Raw genomic sequence first — 17630 nt, forward strand, 5'->3', positions numbered from 1 at the left:
AGGTCAAGGTGGCAGGTTATGGAGGAAGTAGAAGAATGTAATGAACTCGTCCAGGGCTGTAGCTAGGGTAGTGCGGCCGGTGCCATCGCACAGGGCACCACAGGTCAGGGGCGCTGTTTGGGCCTGTCAAATTTCTATTTATTATCATTCTTGCTGTAGCTTCCTCTTATTTCATCCCTAGCATCTCCTGGCCTCTCCTATCTCTTCCCTGGCCCTTCCCCATGAAGCCATGGCCCTTTTTTGGGTGCATTATGTCCCTTTGAAAAATGAGGGGGGTGCAGCACCTAGTCTGGCTCTGGTGACTCTGCTGCCGACTGGAAACACACAGAATAGTTTCCTCCCCGGCCAGTGCGGTGTATCTGGCAGTACTGTCACGGTAATGTCTAAATCCCCTTCACGGAGAGGACCCTGACGTCATCAGCCAGTGTCCAGCGTCATTCTCTGCCATCCAAGTGGGCATAGAGGAGGAATATAACCATGTGGCGAGCGTAGCGAGGCACCGTGCCCGAAGCATGGCGAGCCCGCGAGGGGACAACAAACTTGTTTAAGTGGGGACAAAGTACTTCTTTAGCTCGCTGTCATGGGCAGGAACTGCACTTCCGCCCTCACTCATTTCACTTCCAGGTCCCTAGCACAAAGGGGAAATAAGCTCAACCGTGCTGTCACCCGGCACCCGGTAGTGGTGTCTTCCCTTGCTTCCTTCCTCCCCCGGTGGTGATGACTACCCGGAGCCGCGCCTGTCCTACAGGGGAGGAGAGATCAATAATCCTCATGTCCCAAGAAGTTAACGAGGAGCAGCAGAGCGGGATGCTGGACTCTGGTGCAGCCTTACAGCTGGGAGCCTGGGACTTCGGGAGTGCTGAGGTAAGTGACAAAAACTGGTAGGGTACGGGAGGGGGGAGTAACTAAATATATTTTAAAATGGCTGAGAGTGAGGGGGTTCATTAAAAATATAAATGTCTGGGAGTGAGGAGGATTATTAAATGTATTTTGGGTGAATATTTTATTTACAAATGTCTGCTTATGTTTGACTTTCTGTCATATGCTTATTTTACTTCAATAAAAAAACTTTGTTGAAAAATTTTTTTTATTTTGGGTGGGTGTGAGGGGGGGGTTCATTAAATATATAATGGCTGAGGGTGAGGGGGGCTCATTAAATATATAATGGCTGTGGCTGAGGGGGGTTCATGAAATATATAATGGCTGGGGGAGAGGGGGTTTCATTAAATTTATAATGGTTGGGGGTGAGGGGGGTTCAATTAAATATATAATGGCTGGGGGTGAGGTGGAGTTCAATAAATATATAATGGCTGGGGGTGAGTGGGGTTTCATTAAATATATAATGGCTGGGGGTGAGGGGGGTTCATTAAATATATAATGGCTGGGGGTGAGGGGGAGTTCATTAAATATATAATGGCTGGGGGTGAGGGGAGTTAAATAAATATATAATGGTTGGGGGTGAGGGGAGTTCATTAAACATATAATAGTTGGGGTTGATTATATGATGGCATCATTAAATATAAATGGCTGGGGTGATGGGGATCATTAAATATAAATGGCTGGAGGTGAGGGGGATCATTAAATGTAAATGGTTGGGGTGATGGGGATCATTAAATATAAATGACTGGGGGTGAGGGGGGTTCATTAAATATGTAATGGCTGGGGGTGAGGGGGCTCATTAAATATATTAGGGCTGGGGGTTAGGGGGGATAATTTAATACATTAAATATATTGTATAAGTGGGCCATTAATTATGTTTATATAAAGGCCATTAATTATGTTTATATTTAAGGGATCCTTAAATATATTATATTTATATAAGGGTGGGAGTGATGTATTGTTGGGAGGTGGAAAGAGACAAAATTATACAATATGTAAAAGGGAAGAAGACAATTGGGGGGACATTTATTACACATGACAGGATGATTTGTATGTATATATATATAAAAAAATAAAAAACAAAACAAAAAAACAGCTGGAATAAAACATCTTTACTTCATTGCTAAGTCCGGATGAGCGCCGCTTATTCCTGCTACTCAGAGCAGGAGACATGGCTTATATATATATATATATATATATGTGCCTGCAGTGCTGGTAGAACCTGCAGTGCTGCCTCATGGATATGTGGGGGGAGGAGGCGTACAAGCAGTGGGCACAGCCAGAGGACGTGGTGCATAGGGCCCCCCTGTCTTAAGTGCCCTGGGCCCCCCGAAGGCTTGATCTGGCCCTGCCGCTGTGATGCCGTACAATTTGCACTCTCGAGCGGATATCTGCCGCACCATTAGACATTAGAGCGACCCTATTGTTGCTCAGAATGTCAATGGTATATGGCCACCAGTGTCAGTGGAACAGCGTCTTTCGATGCCGTCCCAGACACCAACACGCCCACCGATATTTTCAATGCGTTTACCTCTGAGTGAGTCAGTCTCTCTCCCTCCCTTCCATAAAATGTGTGTGTGTGGGGAGAGGGGGGGGGGGGAGTAGGCAGAAGTTTTGCCTAGGGTGCCGAAAAACCTTGCACCAGCCCTGGTAACGTGATGACGTTAAGTTGCGCGCACTCCACACTCACCGCATGTGTCTCTTTCCTGCATGTGTCTCAGAAGAGCCGGCCGAGGCTGGAGGGGCTGTCAGCGCCAGAGCAGGAGGATGCTGAAAGGGTAATATCTAAACCCTGACCCTGACGTCAAGGTAGAGGAGCATATAGGCTGCTAAAAAATAGGCTAGACTGGATACAGGTGGCAGGAGGGCACAGGAGGCTGCAAGGAAAACAGGAGGCAGGGGGGACACAAGAGGCTGCAAGAGACACAGGAGGCTGCAAGGAATACAGGAGGCTGGTAGGGACAGGAGGCTGGGACACGGGGAATGGGTGGCGTGAGAGACACATGTGACACAGGTAGCAAGAGATTGGAGTGACACGTAGCACTGGAGAAACATGCGGCACAATGCTGGAAAGATAGTTGGCAGGAGGCTGGAAGTGACACGGGGCAGATGATGGTGGTAGTCAATGGCCTCCATAACCGTAGAATGGAACTGTGCAAACTGACATTTAAAGTACAGTTAAATTACTTTACATTTAGTTCAAATGTTAAAATTGCACTGGTAGTATAAATATTGTCCGTACATACTGTTACACATTGTGCATAAGCAAGATTTGTGCCCAGATGCCTTGTTTTATTAATATTATTAACAATATTATTTATTGTTATTTATATTAAAACACTTGAAGTACACAATAAAGTATATGTTGCAGGCTTATTCTGGTTAGACTTTTTTTGTCATTGGTTCTGTAACAAATTACTTGGAAACCCCCCTTTCAAAATCCTGCGTTTGCCACTGACACTACACAGGACCAGTGCATGGAGGAGAATGAGGACGATGAGCAGGGGGCTTCTGATGACACAGAGGTTGAGGAGTCTGGGTAGGATGCGTACCCCATAGCGCAGGCAGAAGGGAGTCTTGCTGAGCACTTACTGTGATAAAATACTTTAATTTTCTAATTTAAATTTCTAATAAAAATTTTTCTACGTATCTCAAAAACCGTATACAGATGTGCCTTGCTACATCTTTGCTGCGTACGCATTGAATTGCGCCACGCGTGGCACGAGGCAGGCACCTGCAAGCGTTTACATACACCTCATTCGCACCCGCGCCTCCATAAGAGTGCATGGTGCCATCGCAGTGCATGCCATAGAGTACCGTAGTGTATGAAGCGCGATCGGCAAAGAAGTAGCAAGACACGTCTGTATGATATCAAATTTCTGATGATATATTTGGATTCTACACACAACATTACATGGAAATTGATATATGTCAGATGCAAATTGGCTGTTGATTAGTGTAATCTTTCTTTTACTACATCTTTTACTACTACTATTCCTATGGTGAGCATGACAGAAAGATACCTACAGTTGCCCAAGATTGGGGTCTGTTATAGCTTTGCGATCTTCACAACCAGAGACAGAGATATTCTGTAGATGTTGAATCCTCCTTTTACAGTACTTTGCTTATTACTATTATATTTTTATTGTGCCAATTTTTCCTTTAACTATTTCAGGTCTTTGCTGAAAAATTTCAAAAGAGAAATACACTCCAGGCCAGTAGACAAATGTTTAATTCCCGGGACACGTGTTGGACATTGTTTCTGATTTTATAGGTTACATTGCCATTCTTATAGCTATTCCATGTCAGTGTGACACCAGGTTTGACATAAATGAAATAAAACGCTCTCACTGCTCAGGGATACATGAAGGAGAGATTGCCATCCTGAAGCAAACAGTCTATGTGGCTGATGCCCAATATGAATTGTTGATCTGCAAACCCAATTGTCCAGGGGGAGAATCTCAGATTCTTTCCATAAGCATGACAGGACCATATTTTGTCTGGGAGCAATGAAGTACTGAAGTCTTGAGCTTTGATGACAAGGCCATAGCGTGCCAACAATATTCTTCATCCAGATTCACCTGCAGTTCTAGTGGCAGTGTTACCCAATTCAAAGATTGTAGAGAAGCATGTCATCTCTGTTCAGGCTTTGGCCTGAGCCACATCACTATAAGAGAAGGAAGTGTATCACCATGATGAAGTTGGTCTTTAACTCTCTAGGTTGCACCTATAATGCCTCAGTAATATTGGCTGAAATTGAGCAACATGGTAACCCAGTATGCCATTTAGTTCTGGACTCATCCCCATGGAAAAAAATAGTTATGCTTGCATCCTTTCAGAGAGGATTGGAAAACTCCAGTACAGGCAAGCTCACTTACCAGGACCCACCAGCCTCCCTGGACACTGGAGGGAGTCTTCACCATTTGCATTTGGCTCAACACCCACTTTCTGCCACTTACCAACTGCTATTAGCTCACCATCCACAGATGATCTTCGTTATGCCAGCTAACCACTTTGGCGAGGTCCCAGAATCAGATTTAGGTTTAAGTCTTCTTGGATTCCAAAGTTATGGAGATTTACATAGCTTTAGACTTCTTTTGCAAGATTGAACCCTTGCTTATCAATATGTGGCAAATGGTTTTTGAACTGCATAAGGATAACTCCATAACACCAGTTTTGGTAACACACAAGACAGTCTGGGTGCTGATGTGAGTCAATTACAATTACACCACAAAGAGCCAAATCCTCATGGCATGGGTTACATCTTGCTTTACATGCACAACCCAGTGATTGATTGTACAGCTAAACAGATATAGGAGTTAAATTCACAATTCATGCCAGAGCACTTATCTACAACCAGTGACAGCGGTATTAGTATGTGCTATTACAGTACCCAAAAGGAGCACAATAAGTCTGGACAAGAGAGGCTGTCTGAGGACTACCAAGCTTTCCTTAGGGTCTTTGACAAAGGCGGGCAGAGGCACTCAAACCTCAGAGAGGCGTTCTTTCTACCACCAGGCCACAAAGAGGATAGAAATACCCGTTATCTGAGTCTGAGACTAGGGCCATGACAACTTACATAATGGAAAACTTGGAGCAAAGTCTAAGCTATTGTCCACTTCAGGCTTCTTTTTTTTGGTGAAAATGAATGGTTCCCTAGTATACTTTATCAGCTATGAGAGTTGGTTGAGCGTGGATATTTTGAGTTGAATGGAATTTCCTGGAAATATCTAGTGATACAGTTTTTTATACCTCTAAATGTGAGTGTATTTTATTTTTTTTTTGCTTATAAAGTAGTTGCAACCATATTGCAGATAACTTAACATCCCAGACATGGTTATACACATTGTGGCCGAATCTAAGTAGCACACTTGAGAGATGCAATTACACTTGCAATGTGGCAATATGTCGAGTTGCTCGCATTTAGGAAACTGCACCATCTCTTTTCCTATGTTTGGTCATTGCTGTCATAATTATCAGCGCGCACTTGCACCAGCCCTATCGTTGGTGCAGGAGATCCCTCTGACATCAGATATATCCAAATCTCAGTATATATGTACAATTCTATGTTTATGCCCTCTACACACCCTCACAAAGCCTAAGTGCAAACACCCTGTTGTCACCCAATTACGACAATGTAGCCACCATTCGAGAAGTGACTGGGATGTATGACTCTAAGTCGCCCCTAGATGCCTATTCTTGGCTTCGTAGCATATGTAGTGTTAAGTATCCATCGCAAAACAGACTCCTAAATGTATTTGAAAGATTTTACCTTAAAACTCAAGGGATATTTATTCATATTGATATATACACTGACTGAAACCACCTATATGTACATATCTACTCAGGACAAAGTGTCATGCTATCCACATTTCTAAATCCTTCTTATTCACATGGAAAATGGCTTATTAGTTAACAACTGCCTTGAACATAAACAAAAGACCTTTAACAACGGGGGTCTTGTGACCCAGGAACGCAGTATTCAGAAATATTTTTGGTCCAATCATAGTGCACAGTAACTTGTCAGAGAGCAATGCTATATGAGGACAAATAGGCTTCCTAACTCACAGCTAAGAACATCAGTGTTGGCTGTAAAATAGTTACTTTGCTTATGCAAACTTGACAAAAGATTATGTACATTTTTCAAAAATAATTGTTCCTTTCTGTACTCATTGCCCATGACACGGTTACACAGCCGAGCACATGAAAGCATTGTGGTAGAGAATAGTTTGCTTATTTCTGCTCGCACATCCATGGGATGTGAGCAGAAATTAGAAATACATGGCACAAATCCATTTTGGTGAGACATCACGTGTAACTGAATCTGTCTCATTGTGAAAAAACGTTCAGTTGTGTTTTTTGCAGGTCTGTTTTGCTAATTGATCACAAATATTTCCATTCAATAGTCAACAATATATTAAAGGTAAGCATAACAGAGTGAGTCTCCCCAAGATACCAGTTATTTGTACTACTAGGTGATTTCCTTCCAAAATAAAAAATCTGCTCTCCTTGACTCCTGCCAATGATAATGAATACTGTGAACTGTATCAGGGTAATAAAGCATCTTATCCTAACAAGCATTTCCTGATTTCATCCAGCAAACCTTTGGCAGTGGTACAAAGGCTAGAAACACAGAGATTTTCAATATTGATTGAAACGAACTTGAATCAGTTGAGGGGATCTCTGCTCAGGGAGAAACATGTTGGTTTTCCTTTGCCTCCTCTGTACATTGGCCCTTTTTGGCCCCTCAAACCAAGATGTCACCAGCGATGCCCAGGCATTTTTAGATGAATTTCAAAAAGATGGAGAACAAGTGTATCATCACTATGCGCTAGCAGAATGGGAATATAATACTAATATCACTGAAGAGAATGCCGAGAAAATGGTATGTACAATGCCTGTAGAAGTGACTGTTTTTCTTCTAATTAAGGTTTTGGTTGTGTATGTGTTACAGAATATAGTTACTTTGTCATCACGAAACTTAATATAAAGTCCATAAATGTGGATTCAGGGATTGAAACACAAAGGGTGCAATTTGTTTGTTAAATGGTACATCTTTTTTTGTTGTTGCAGTAGTGTTGCTGACATTGTTTTGATCCAATTTTAGTATTCCATGGGGTGTGTTAACCTGTGCCCATTTAGTATAGACAAATACTGTATAAATAATTTTTATTGTTATTTATTATGACCGTGTTGGTAAACAATAGTAGGCACATACAAAGCATTGTACAAATCTCAAACGAAAAAATTAGGCCATGTCATATGGCATCATGATTAACACGACAACGAAAAGTTGAGTAATACAGTATATGTCATTATGGATTGACAAAAGTCTGAATATGCAGTCATTTGATATATTATTGATAGAAATCATCAACAATTTGTAGTCATCTAAAATAAGAAATTATTTTACAAATAAGCATAAAACACAAGTATATACAGGTTGAGTCTCCCATATCCAAAATGCTTGGGACCAGGGGTATTTTGGATAACGGAATATTCCGTATTTTGGAATAATTGCATACCATAATGAAATATCTTGGGAATAGGACCCAAATATACACACAGACTGCATTTATGTGTTATATATACTTTATACACACAGCCTGCAGGTAATTTCATACAATATATTCAATAATTTTGTGGTTCAAACTAAGTTTGTGTACAGAAATGAAATTCATTTATGTTTCATATACACCTTATACACACAGCCTGAAGGTTAATTTATACAATATTTTTAATAATTTGTGCTTTAGATAAGGTTTGCGTACATTGAACCATCAAAAATCAAAGGTTTCATTCTCAGTCATGCCAAAAAAATTCTGTACTTCGGAATATTCCGTATTTTGGAATATTTGGATATGGGAGACTCAACTTGTATAACATATTAATTAAAAAAAGAATACTGACAGGTATATTTATAAAAAAAATGTATATATTCAGTAGTGAGCACAGGGAGTTTGCTGAAAAAATGTGTAATGTATTGTGTCTAATCCCACAAAAAAACCAATCATAATATGGCCACATACCATTTTCAGACCAAAATCCTGGGTTTTTGAACACTGTTTCATGCTGTGTTACAGATGCTCACACCCCTTTCACGACGCACCTTGGACCCGGGTTGACCCCGACCCCTTTCACATTGCACCTGTCTCTGCCCTGCCAAGTATGTGATTCATTAGACATGGACGTTTTTATTACTGGCTTATTCATCTCTCAACCCTCCTCAGCTGTCAATGAGATCCTATTACTGTAACCAGTTTAAATTACCCCAATCGCCCCTAGCACAAGGCAGCCGACCCGGATTGGTCCCGGGAATAACCATGGTCGCGACTGGGTTGATATCCTGGAACCCAATCCGGGTCAACCCTTTCACACCAACTCACAACCCTGGTTGCCCAGGCAATATCCCCGGTCCAAGGTGCAGTGTGAAAGGGGTATAATAAAGTTAAAGACCATTACTTTAATAAATATTAGTTCTAGAAATTCTACAGCAAGAAAATTAGATTTTATGTCATCAACACAACTACAGTCACTATGAGCAGGGGTTAAAGTGGTCCGGAATGGGACGGAACTGCGTACTGTCAGTTCAATTAGGAGATGGAATCAGTTCCGCCTCACCTAACCCAGCCTGCCACCCGTGCGGCGCAGGGAGGTGCCGGGCGCCTGCTAAGATTGTGTTACCAGCGGGCACCCGGCTCCTCCCCACAGTGGCAGACAGAGCCTGGATTTCACTCCTGAGCTCCGGCTCCTGCAGTGTGAACTATGGGAAAGACGTCATGACATCTCTCCTATAGTTCCGAGGAGAGGGCGGCCAGATTGACAGCAGAGGACTCAGGAGCGGGGCTTATGGTAAGCGTTGTTACTGGGTTTTTTTGTGTGTGTAAGGGGCACTACTAATGGGGGCATTATTACAGGGGGCATTACTACTAGGTGCATTACTACAGGGGACATTACTACTGGCGGCACTACTAATGGGGGCATTACCACTGGGGGCACTACATAGGGGGCATTACTACTGGATGCACTACTAATGGTAGCATTGCACTACCACAGTGGGCATTGCATAACGGGCACTACTGCTGTGGCCCTTATGAGTAATGAGCACTACTGCTATAGGCATTGTATACGGGGCACTACTACTGTGGGCATTGTATAAGGGGCATTACTACTTTGGGCATCATGTGTATTAGGGGCACTACTACTGTGGGCATTGTGTATAAGGGGCACGAATGTGGGCATTGTGTAAAAGGGGCACTCCTGTGTGTCGTAATTTGAATTGAGAATACTATTGTGTGACCACGCCCCCTTTTGAGACCACACCCCTTTTTACGGTGCACGCAGTCCGTTTATTAAATAAGCACGGGGTGGTGAATTCCACCACTTCTCTAGGACAACTTTAAGCTCTGACCCTGAGCCTGATTCAGAGAATGGTGCATGCATTGGCGATTACATACGCAACTTTTAGTAATAACGGGGAAATTCATACTCTTAAGGTACACACTTAACAGATATATCTGTAGATCGAGTGATCTGCAGATATATCTGAAGATGATGGTCGTTCATACACACTGAAAGACCATCATTTTGCAGGCAGCTGTGGGTCCCACTGGCCAGGAGGCGTGTCGGGGCTGCCCTTTTCTTGTCTGCTAGCGACAACAAAGAATAGCAATAGAGATATTGGATCCCAGCACACTGATGTTTTTTGGGGCTCCCCATTAGATATAGGCTGGTCAGCTATTGGCTTACCTGTGTCTCTCCAGCCTAATCCTCGCCTGTGTCTCTCAACCTTATCACCGCCTGTCACTCTAGTCTTATTCCCCCTGTGTCTCTCCAGCCTCATCCTTGCCTGTTTCTCGAGCCTCATCCTCGCTCGCCTGTCTCTCAGCTTTATCCCCCACTGAGCCCAGTCTTATCCTCTTCTGTGTCCCTCCAGCCTCATCCCCTCTGTGTCTTTCCAGCACTATCCCTGCTGTGTCTCTCCTACTCCATCTCTGTATCTCCAGCACCAACCCCTCTATGTCTTTTCTGCCACATCCTCCTGTGAACCTCCATCTCCATGTGCGTACAGAGAGGAAAGGGTGGCAGGTACAAATTACTCAGGTCTGGGCTTGTTGGAGATGGCCTGGTGGGGGCCCAGGTCCACCACCCCCCTGCCCCCTCTCACCTGTCAGTAGAAGCAGCCTCTCTCCCCAGCCCAGCACACATTGCTGTGTTCTGGACTGCTGTGGGTGCAAGGAGCTCAGCAGCAGTCTCCTCTGCCTGCACATGGAACTGCCCCTGGTTGAGGGGTGCATGCTTTGCAGCACTACAATTATTATTTTTTTACACTTTTTTGCAGGGGGTGTGGCCATGCCTGTGCGATAAGGCCACATCCCCTACAGTACCCTGGCCCAGCACCACGCTCTATGGCCCTATCTATCTCCAGCCATCGGCTCATCCACCTGTGTCTCCCAGCCTTATTTGCTCCAATTTGTCTCTCCAGCCTTATCCCTGCTGTGTCTCTCCAGCCTCAACCTCATCTGTCTCTCTCCAGACTCATCCTCATCTGTGTCTCTCCAGCCTCACCCTCTTTGTATCTCTCCAGCACTGCTGTGTCTCTCCTGTCCATTCTGTGATTTCAGCACCATCCCCACTATGTCTCTCCTGCCTCATCCCCCATGACTCTCCTTTTCCAACCATCGGCTCATGCCCCAGTGTTTTTCAACCTCATCTCCACTGTCTCTCAGCCTCATCTTCCTGTGTCTCTCAGCCTCATCCACCCCTGTATCTCTAAGCCTCATATACCCCATGTGTCTTTCAGTCTCAACCCTTATGTATCTCTTAGTCTCATCCTCTCCCTGTTTCTCAATCTCACTCCCCTATCACCCTCATTACTCCTGTGTCCTCTCAGCCTTATTCCCCCTCTGACACTAAACACATCCCGTGTCTCTCAGTCCCATCACTCTCTGTGCCTCCAGCACATCCCCCTCTGTCTCTCCTGCACATCCCCCTGTCTCTCACCAACAACCCATCATGTTTCTCCAGCACATCCTCCTGTGTCTTCCCAGACCAATACTTTCAGCACCATTCATCTACCTTTGTGTCTCTGCATCTCCTTTGTGTCTCTGATCTCTCCAGCTTCCCTCAGCCCCATGCTTACCTTCTGTTGCCTGCTGCTAAATTATAATTTTCAAGTACATATTTTCTTATCAAAACCTCAGCATAGAAACCTGTTTTCTTCCGATTTGAAAAGGTGTATTAATGCTGAAGCAAAACCACAAAATTTTTCTTTATGGCGTGTATAAAACAAAATATACATACACAATTTGCTGTTAAATCACTTTTTTTGAATTCTATATGACATGTTTGAAGAAGCAAAAAGATGAATGGTATTTTCAGCTAGTATAAACCCTTCTGTTAAATACAATGTACATTTTTTACTGTTATTGCACAAAATAAATTGTGGTGAGAAAACACTTGGCAGCCAAGAGGTTAAACATTGGCTCATCTCACCAACCCTAAATAAATCAACTATCAACCCAGCCTCTTTTTCAAAGTCCGGTTTCTATTACCCTCCTCCCTTTTATTTCCAAACTACTTTGAGGACGACAATGCCACCTGTCATGTTTCCAGGTCGATGCTGGACTGGTATACAGAATAGTCAACAACCCAGATAGACTGGCCAGCTCAGAATCCAGGTCTTAACCCCATTGATAACCTCTGTGACAAATTGGAGTGACGGGTGCATTCTAGGCCGACTCAACCTTTTTCAGTGTCACGATTTGTCACTGTACTTAAGGCGAAATGGCAAAACATACCGCCTGCTGTTGTCCAGGAACTTGTAGACAGTCTGCCAAGAAAGGTGTTTGCAGTAATCACTGCACGTGGTGGACCTACAAAGTACTGAAGTCAATATAAATTTCGTTGATGTATTTTCTGTCAGTGTCCAATCACATTTGACTACATAGTGTACTTACAGCTATGTCTAAGGGTCACTTATCCATTCTCATAACTCTAGAGCACTCTGCTGCTTTTGACCTTGATGACGATCTTTTCCTGCACAACATTCACTCCACTACTAGCCTCCATGATGCAGCTCTTTCCTGGTTCACTGCCTTCCTATTGAACTGCTCATTTAGCGTTTCTATCTTTGGCACATCCTCCCTTCCTCTCCCACTATGTATTTGGCATTGTTTTAGGTCTGCTTTTGTTAATGTGCACCTATTCTCTTGGGGAAATGTGCGATCTCTTGTCACCAAATGTTCTCTGCTGGATGTTCCAAGCTACCTAAAGCTCAACATATCCAAAAGAGAACTCATCTTCTCACCTACGAGCCACGATCTCCCCTCAAACCTCCCTCATCATCAATAACACCACAATTTCCTCTGTCTACAAGTTATCTATCTTGTTGTCACACTTGACTCCACTCTTTATTTTCACATCCAGTTTCTTTTACAGTCTAGCTTTCTCCATCTAAAAATATTGCCAAAATATGTAAATTTCTTATGACCTTTTATTACTGAATATGCTACCAAAACATACCTCCCAACATGACCCTCTCCAGGAGGGACACAATACTCTGGTCCTGGACTTCCCTGGTAATTTATGATTGGTGGTGGCTACAGGGGTGGGGCTGCAGTACAGTTCAAAAGTCAAATAGGGGAGTCACGCCAACTGCCAGTGAGTCCCAGCCAGTGATGTCAGGCAGCGTGTGAAATGACAGCTAGTGTGGCTCCCCTATTTGACTTTTGAACTCCGCTGCAGCCACGCCTCTTACCAGGGAAGTCCAGGACCAGAGCATTGTGTCCCTCCTGGAGAGGGTCATGTTGGGAAGTATGCCAAAATGCTTACATTTTTTCTCTTCATCTTCAGCCTTGAATACTGAAAGCTCCTTCTCCTGTCTGCCATTCCAATCACAAGTGTATACCAGCTTCAATCCATCTTAAATGGTGAAGCAAGACCGACCATTTCCTGCTGCACCACACCAGCCAAACCACTTTGCAAATCTCATTCTTACATAAAAGACCTCAACAACTCATCCTCTCATGCAGTACATATATAATTGTGTTACCTTCATTGTGTCACTTCCTCTAAACTACTACTGCAAACTGCGGTCCATGGGCCATATGAGGCCTGTAAATCCATTTGTTGTGATCTAAAGGAAGATGTGTAAATACAAGGGGTCTCAGGTTGTTGGGATAGAAATACTACAGTAGTATTTCTGACCCAGCACCCCTGGCCTCCCTCTATTTGTCCTGGACTGGGTCTCACTGTGCTGTCAGGGTGAAGACTCTCCCAGATCAATGAGAAATGTCCATTTGTCAGTGAAGTATTTTAGTGAAATAGGGGGAGATGTATCAAACCTTGGAGATAGATGAAATGGAGGGATATAAAGTACCAACCAATTAGCTTCTGTTATTTTGCAGGCTTTTTGAAAAATGACAGTTAGGAGCTGATTGGTTGGTACTTTGGGGTAGATGTAGGAAACAGTGGAGAAGTGTGCCAGTGGAGAAGTTACCCATGGCAACCAATCAGCTTCTACCTATTATTTTATAGAATGTACTTGATAAATGCAACCTCAAAGCTGATTGGTTTTCATGGGCAACTTCTCCACTGGAACACTTCTCCACTCTTTTCACTGCTTTATACATCTACCCCTTTTTCTCTCTCCATTTTATCTCTCTCCAAGGTTTGGTATGAGCTGCATTCTGATTCATTGCCAGACTGCCACTATACTGCTGCATAGATAAGTCATGAGACTAAAGCCCCACACACACTGGACGATACTTGTGAATGATATGAATGATAACGGCATCTTTGAGCGAGATATCACTTAAATCGTCCAGTGTGTATGCACTAAGCAATGAATGATGTGCGCTCCCGTGGGTCGTTAACAATATCCCCAGTTGTCTTGCAGCTCAAACTGGGGGATATCGTGAGCTGCGGGGGTAAATCTGGCAGCATCGCATCCCCCATAGAAACCTATGGGGGAATCGGCTACCTGTGGGAATGGAGGGATCAGAGCAGGTATCGGGCCTGCTGCGGTCCCTCCTTAATACATCAGGGGGAAACTTAATATTTGAGGTAAACATGGGTGTTTACGGGCAGTGGCGTCACAAGGGGGGTCAGGCCGCACCCGGGTGTCATCCGACGTTCTCTATCATTGTGTTTAACATTGTGGTTACATCAATGATACAATGTAGCGGGTCCCGGCATAGACTTCAATGGAGATTTCTCTCCATTGAAGTTTATAGGGAGACACGCTGATCGCATACAGCCAATCAGTGAGCTGCTCCAATGGAGATGCCCGTTGATTGGCTGGCGGCTCCTTCAATGACAGGTCACACGTGTGCCCCGGTCATTTGCGCGGAGTAAAGGTATGTGTACACACACATACCTTTACTCAGTCCTCTTGAACTTGGGTACACTCGTGTTTTCATTTTAACCCTTTGGATGCCTACTTGGAGAAGAGGACGTGAACTATGCTTAGGTAGTATAGATTTTTTTTATAGGTACCCCTATGGATTACTTCGGATGCTAGGTGAGTATGTGTGATAGTGAGTGTGATAGTGAGTGTGAGTGTGCATGTATGTTATGATGAAATTTTACTTTCACGTTCTGTGTTAAGTTTATTTACGTATTGCTTTGGTTGTGGAACTAAAAGTGCCAGCAGGCCCATAATGCCCCGCATGCTGGTATTTGTGGTTCTCCAAATACCAGCATGCGGGTGAGGCTTGCTGGTATGTGTAGTTCCACAACTAAAGACAATATTTAACCATTGATTTTACACTACACACTAACACTATCAACACGGCACCCACCACCCTAGGGTGGCGGGGATAGCGACGGGCTATCAGCCTAGGATGGGGTGCCCTGGAGAGGGGGACCCCTTTATTGGAGGGGTCCCCAACTCTCCAGGGATCCCTGGCCTGGGCTGACTAGTGGTCAGGGATGATGCTGCGGCTGGGGGGCCCGGTGAAAGGGCTCTTCTGGCTGTGGCATCAGTCCCCGGCTAGAAAGAGTCTGGAGCTGGTTTTAAATATATGGGGGACCTCACACCATTTTTTTTCTCTGTATATTTAAAACCAGGTCTGGCCCTGCTGCCTGGTGCTGGTTCTTAAATTACGGTGGAACCCTATTCATTTTGTTCCCCATAATTTTAGGAACCAGGACTGGCTGGCAAGTCTGGGGCTGGTTATGCTTTTGGTGGTGGACATTTTTTTTTAAATAAAAACACTTTATATTAGGTATCACTGATCTGTGTATATTTCTGCCAAACTCGCAGCTCAGGAGGTGGTCTATTTGAAACTTCTATTTCACAGTGAGTTTGCTACAATCTCACATGAGATTGGAAATTCGATTCTAAGTAAATTTGCGAGTTGCTTCTTTTTCATCTAAAGTACTTCCTATTTTGGCCGATGGTGAGTTTTTTCGAGTTTGCAAACTCACATGAGTTTTAAGAGTGAAAAAAGAGAACTCACTTCCAAACTCACTCAAGTTTGTCTTTAGTAAATTTGCGAGATGAAAAAAATGCCAAAACTCACGTGAGAATGCAATCTCACCAAAACTCACACAAACTCGACTCTTAGTAAATTTACCCCTTGGAATCTGCCTGCTGCTGTATTGTTCTTACTTTTCTTTGCTGTTTGTTTATAAACCTATACAGATGGAGGTTATTTTAGACAATGGTGCATCTTGAAGAGTATTCAATTGCGTAGATCTCAGGGCCTGATTCAGACCCGCTCGCGAGCGCTGAGCGCTCGCAAGCGGGTCGATGGTGCCCTAGTGCGCATGCGCACGACAGAGGCTGCTCCATCGTGCGCATGCGCCAGACCCGGCTAGCGACAGGGAAGCCGTCGCTCCGGGTCTCGCACCAAAGGGGGCGTGCTGTCGATGGTGAGTGACAGCATGCCCCCTTTGGCGGGCGTGACTGCCAGACGGAGGCGTTCCCATAGGAACGCCTACCATCTGGGTCAGGCCCCACTGACATCACTAGTGATGTCAGTGGGAGTGATTTTGGCTCTGATAGAACCAAAATCACTCCAGGGCTTGCGGTCACCAAGACCCTACCGCAGGGTCTCGTTGCAAGCCCGATGGTCGCGATGGTCTTGACCATCGCGACCATCTTTTTGGCCACTCGCATATGCTGTGGGTGGTAACCCACAGCTATGCGAGCGGCCAGGAGGCCGCTCCAAGTTTAGGTAGGAGGGCCCTGATTCAGAGCCGCTCGTAAGCGGGCACTCGTTCGCTCCGAGCGATGTTCGCACAACTGCGCATGCGTATGAGTCGTAATGCGCATGCGCCAACCAGTCATTGCGGTCGGAAATCGAGCGCTCGCAAAATAGCGAGAGCCTGCTAATTTGAGTGACAGGATGAGGCGTTTGTGGGTGGTAACAGGGGAAGGTGCTTGAAAACGGGGAGTGGAGATCCGAACGCAGGCGTGCCAAACGGTCAAAACGGGCGTTTTAAGGGTGTGCATAATTAACAAAGCAGCGTCATCGACCACGTCACTTGGTTGTTTCTTAGCCTGAACTGTTCGCATGATTGCGGTAGGAAAATCCAACCAAAAGCACTGCGAGCAGTTCAGACGCCTTTCGATGTACTCGATTAATCTAATAAATAGCGGAGATGACGTAGGATGCGAGTGGCCAGGGGGCGTCTTTACAAAATAGCGAGCGCATGTTTCGTTCGCTCGCTCAGACATAGAGGCGTCAACAGACCGCAAAGAGCGAGTGCTCAATTTAAATAGCCGACCCCTTTTTCTGAACGAGCGAGCGCAAATAGCATCCGGCTCTGAATCAGGCCCTCAGTCCCATATCATTACACATTACATGATGCCAGATTTTTTCAGATCTCAATACTGTGTTTCATTGAAGCTAATTGGCCATTGTTGGCAGAGGGATAGTACAGGGTTCATCTGAAAGAAGTTATTCTATAATGGTCTGCTTATATTATATTTCTGCCATATTGGCGGTTAAGCTAGCTCTCAAATTAGAAATATATCAGTGTATGTTCTATTATCGTGTAGCATAAGAAAATGCATATATGTATGACCCAAAGTGGGTACTAATATCATGTAGCGTTATGACCACCAAAAGCAGAGACATCTTGGCTGTGGCTTCACCATATGTTTGCAAATATATGGACTGATATTTCTGCAATTACTATTATTATATAGGAAGAAAATCTCTTTACTGGCCTATGGGCCTGATTCAGAGCCGGACGCTATTTGCGCTCGCTCGTTCAGGAAAAAGGGGTGGCTATTCCAC

At 44.4% G+C, this 17630-nt stretch overlaps 1 protein-coding gene across 1 annotated transcript in view; it reads left to right on the forward strand.

Moving 5' to 3' along the window:
- The first annotated feature begins 7078 nt into the window (after positions 1 to 7078).
- ACE2 (angiotensin converting enzyme 2) overlaps positions 7079 to 17630 on the forward strand; it is an 84067-nt gene continuing 73515 nt past the window's right edge. Inside the window, exon 1 of the mRNA XM_088451487.1 lies at positions 7079 to 7264. Within this exon, the coding sequence (XP_088307613.1) occupies positions 7079 to 7264 (186 nt within the window). The remainder of the gene's footprint in view (positions 7265 to 17630) is intronic.

The sequence above is a fragment of the Taudactylus pleione genome, unplaced genomic scaffold (assembly GCF_031769625.1).
Source record: "Taudactylus pleione unplaced genomic scaffold, aTauple2 ptg000026l, whole genome shotgun sequence".
NCBI classification, from domain to species: Eukaryota; Metazoa; Chordata; class Amphibia; order Anura; family Myobatrachidae; genus Taudactylus; species Taudactylus pleione.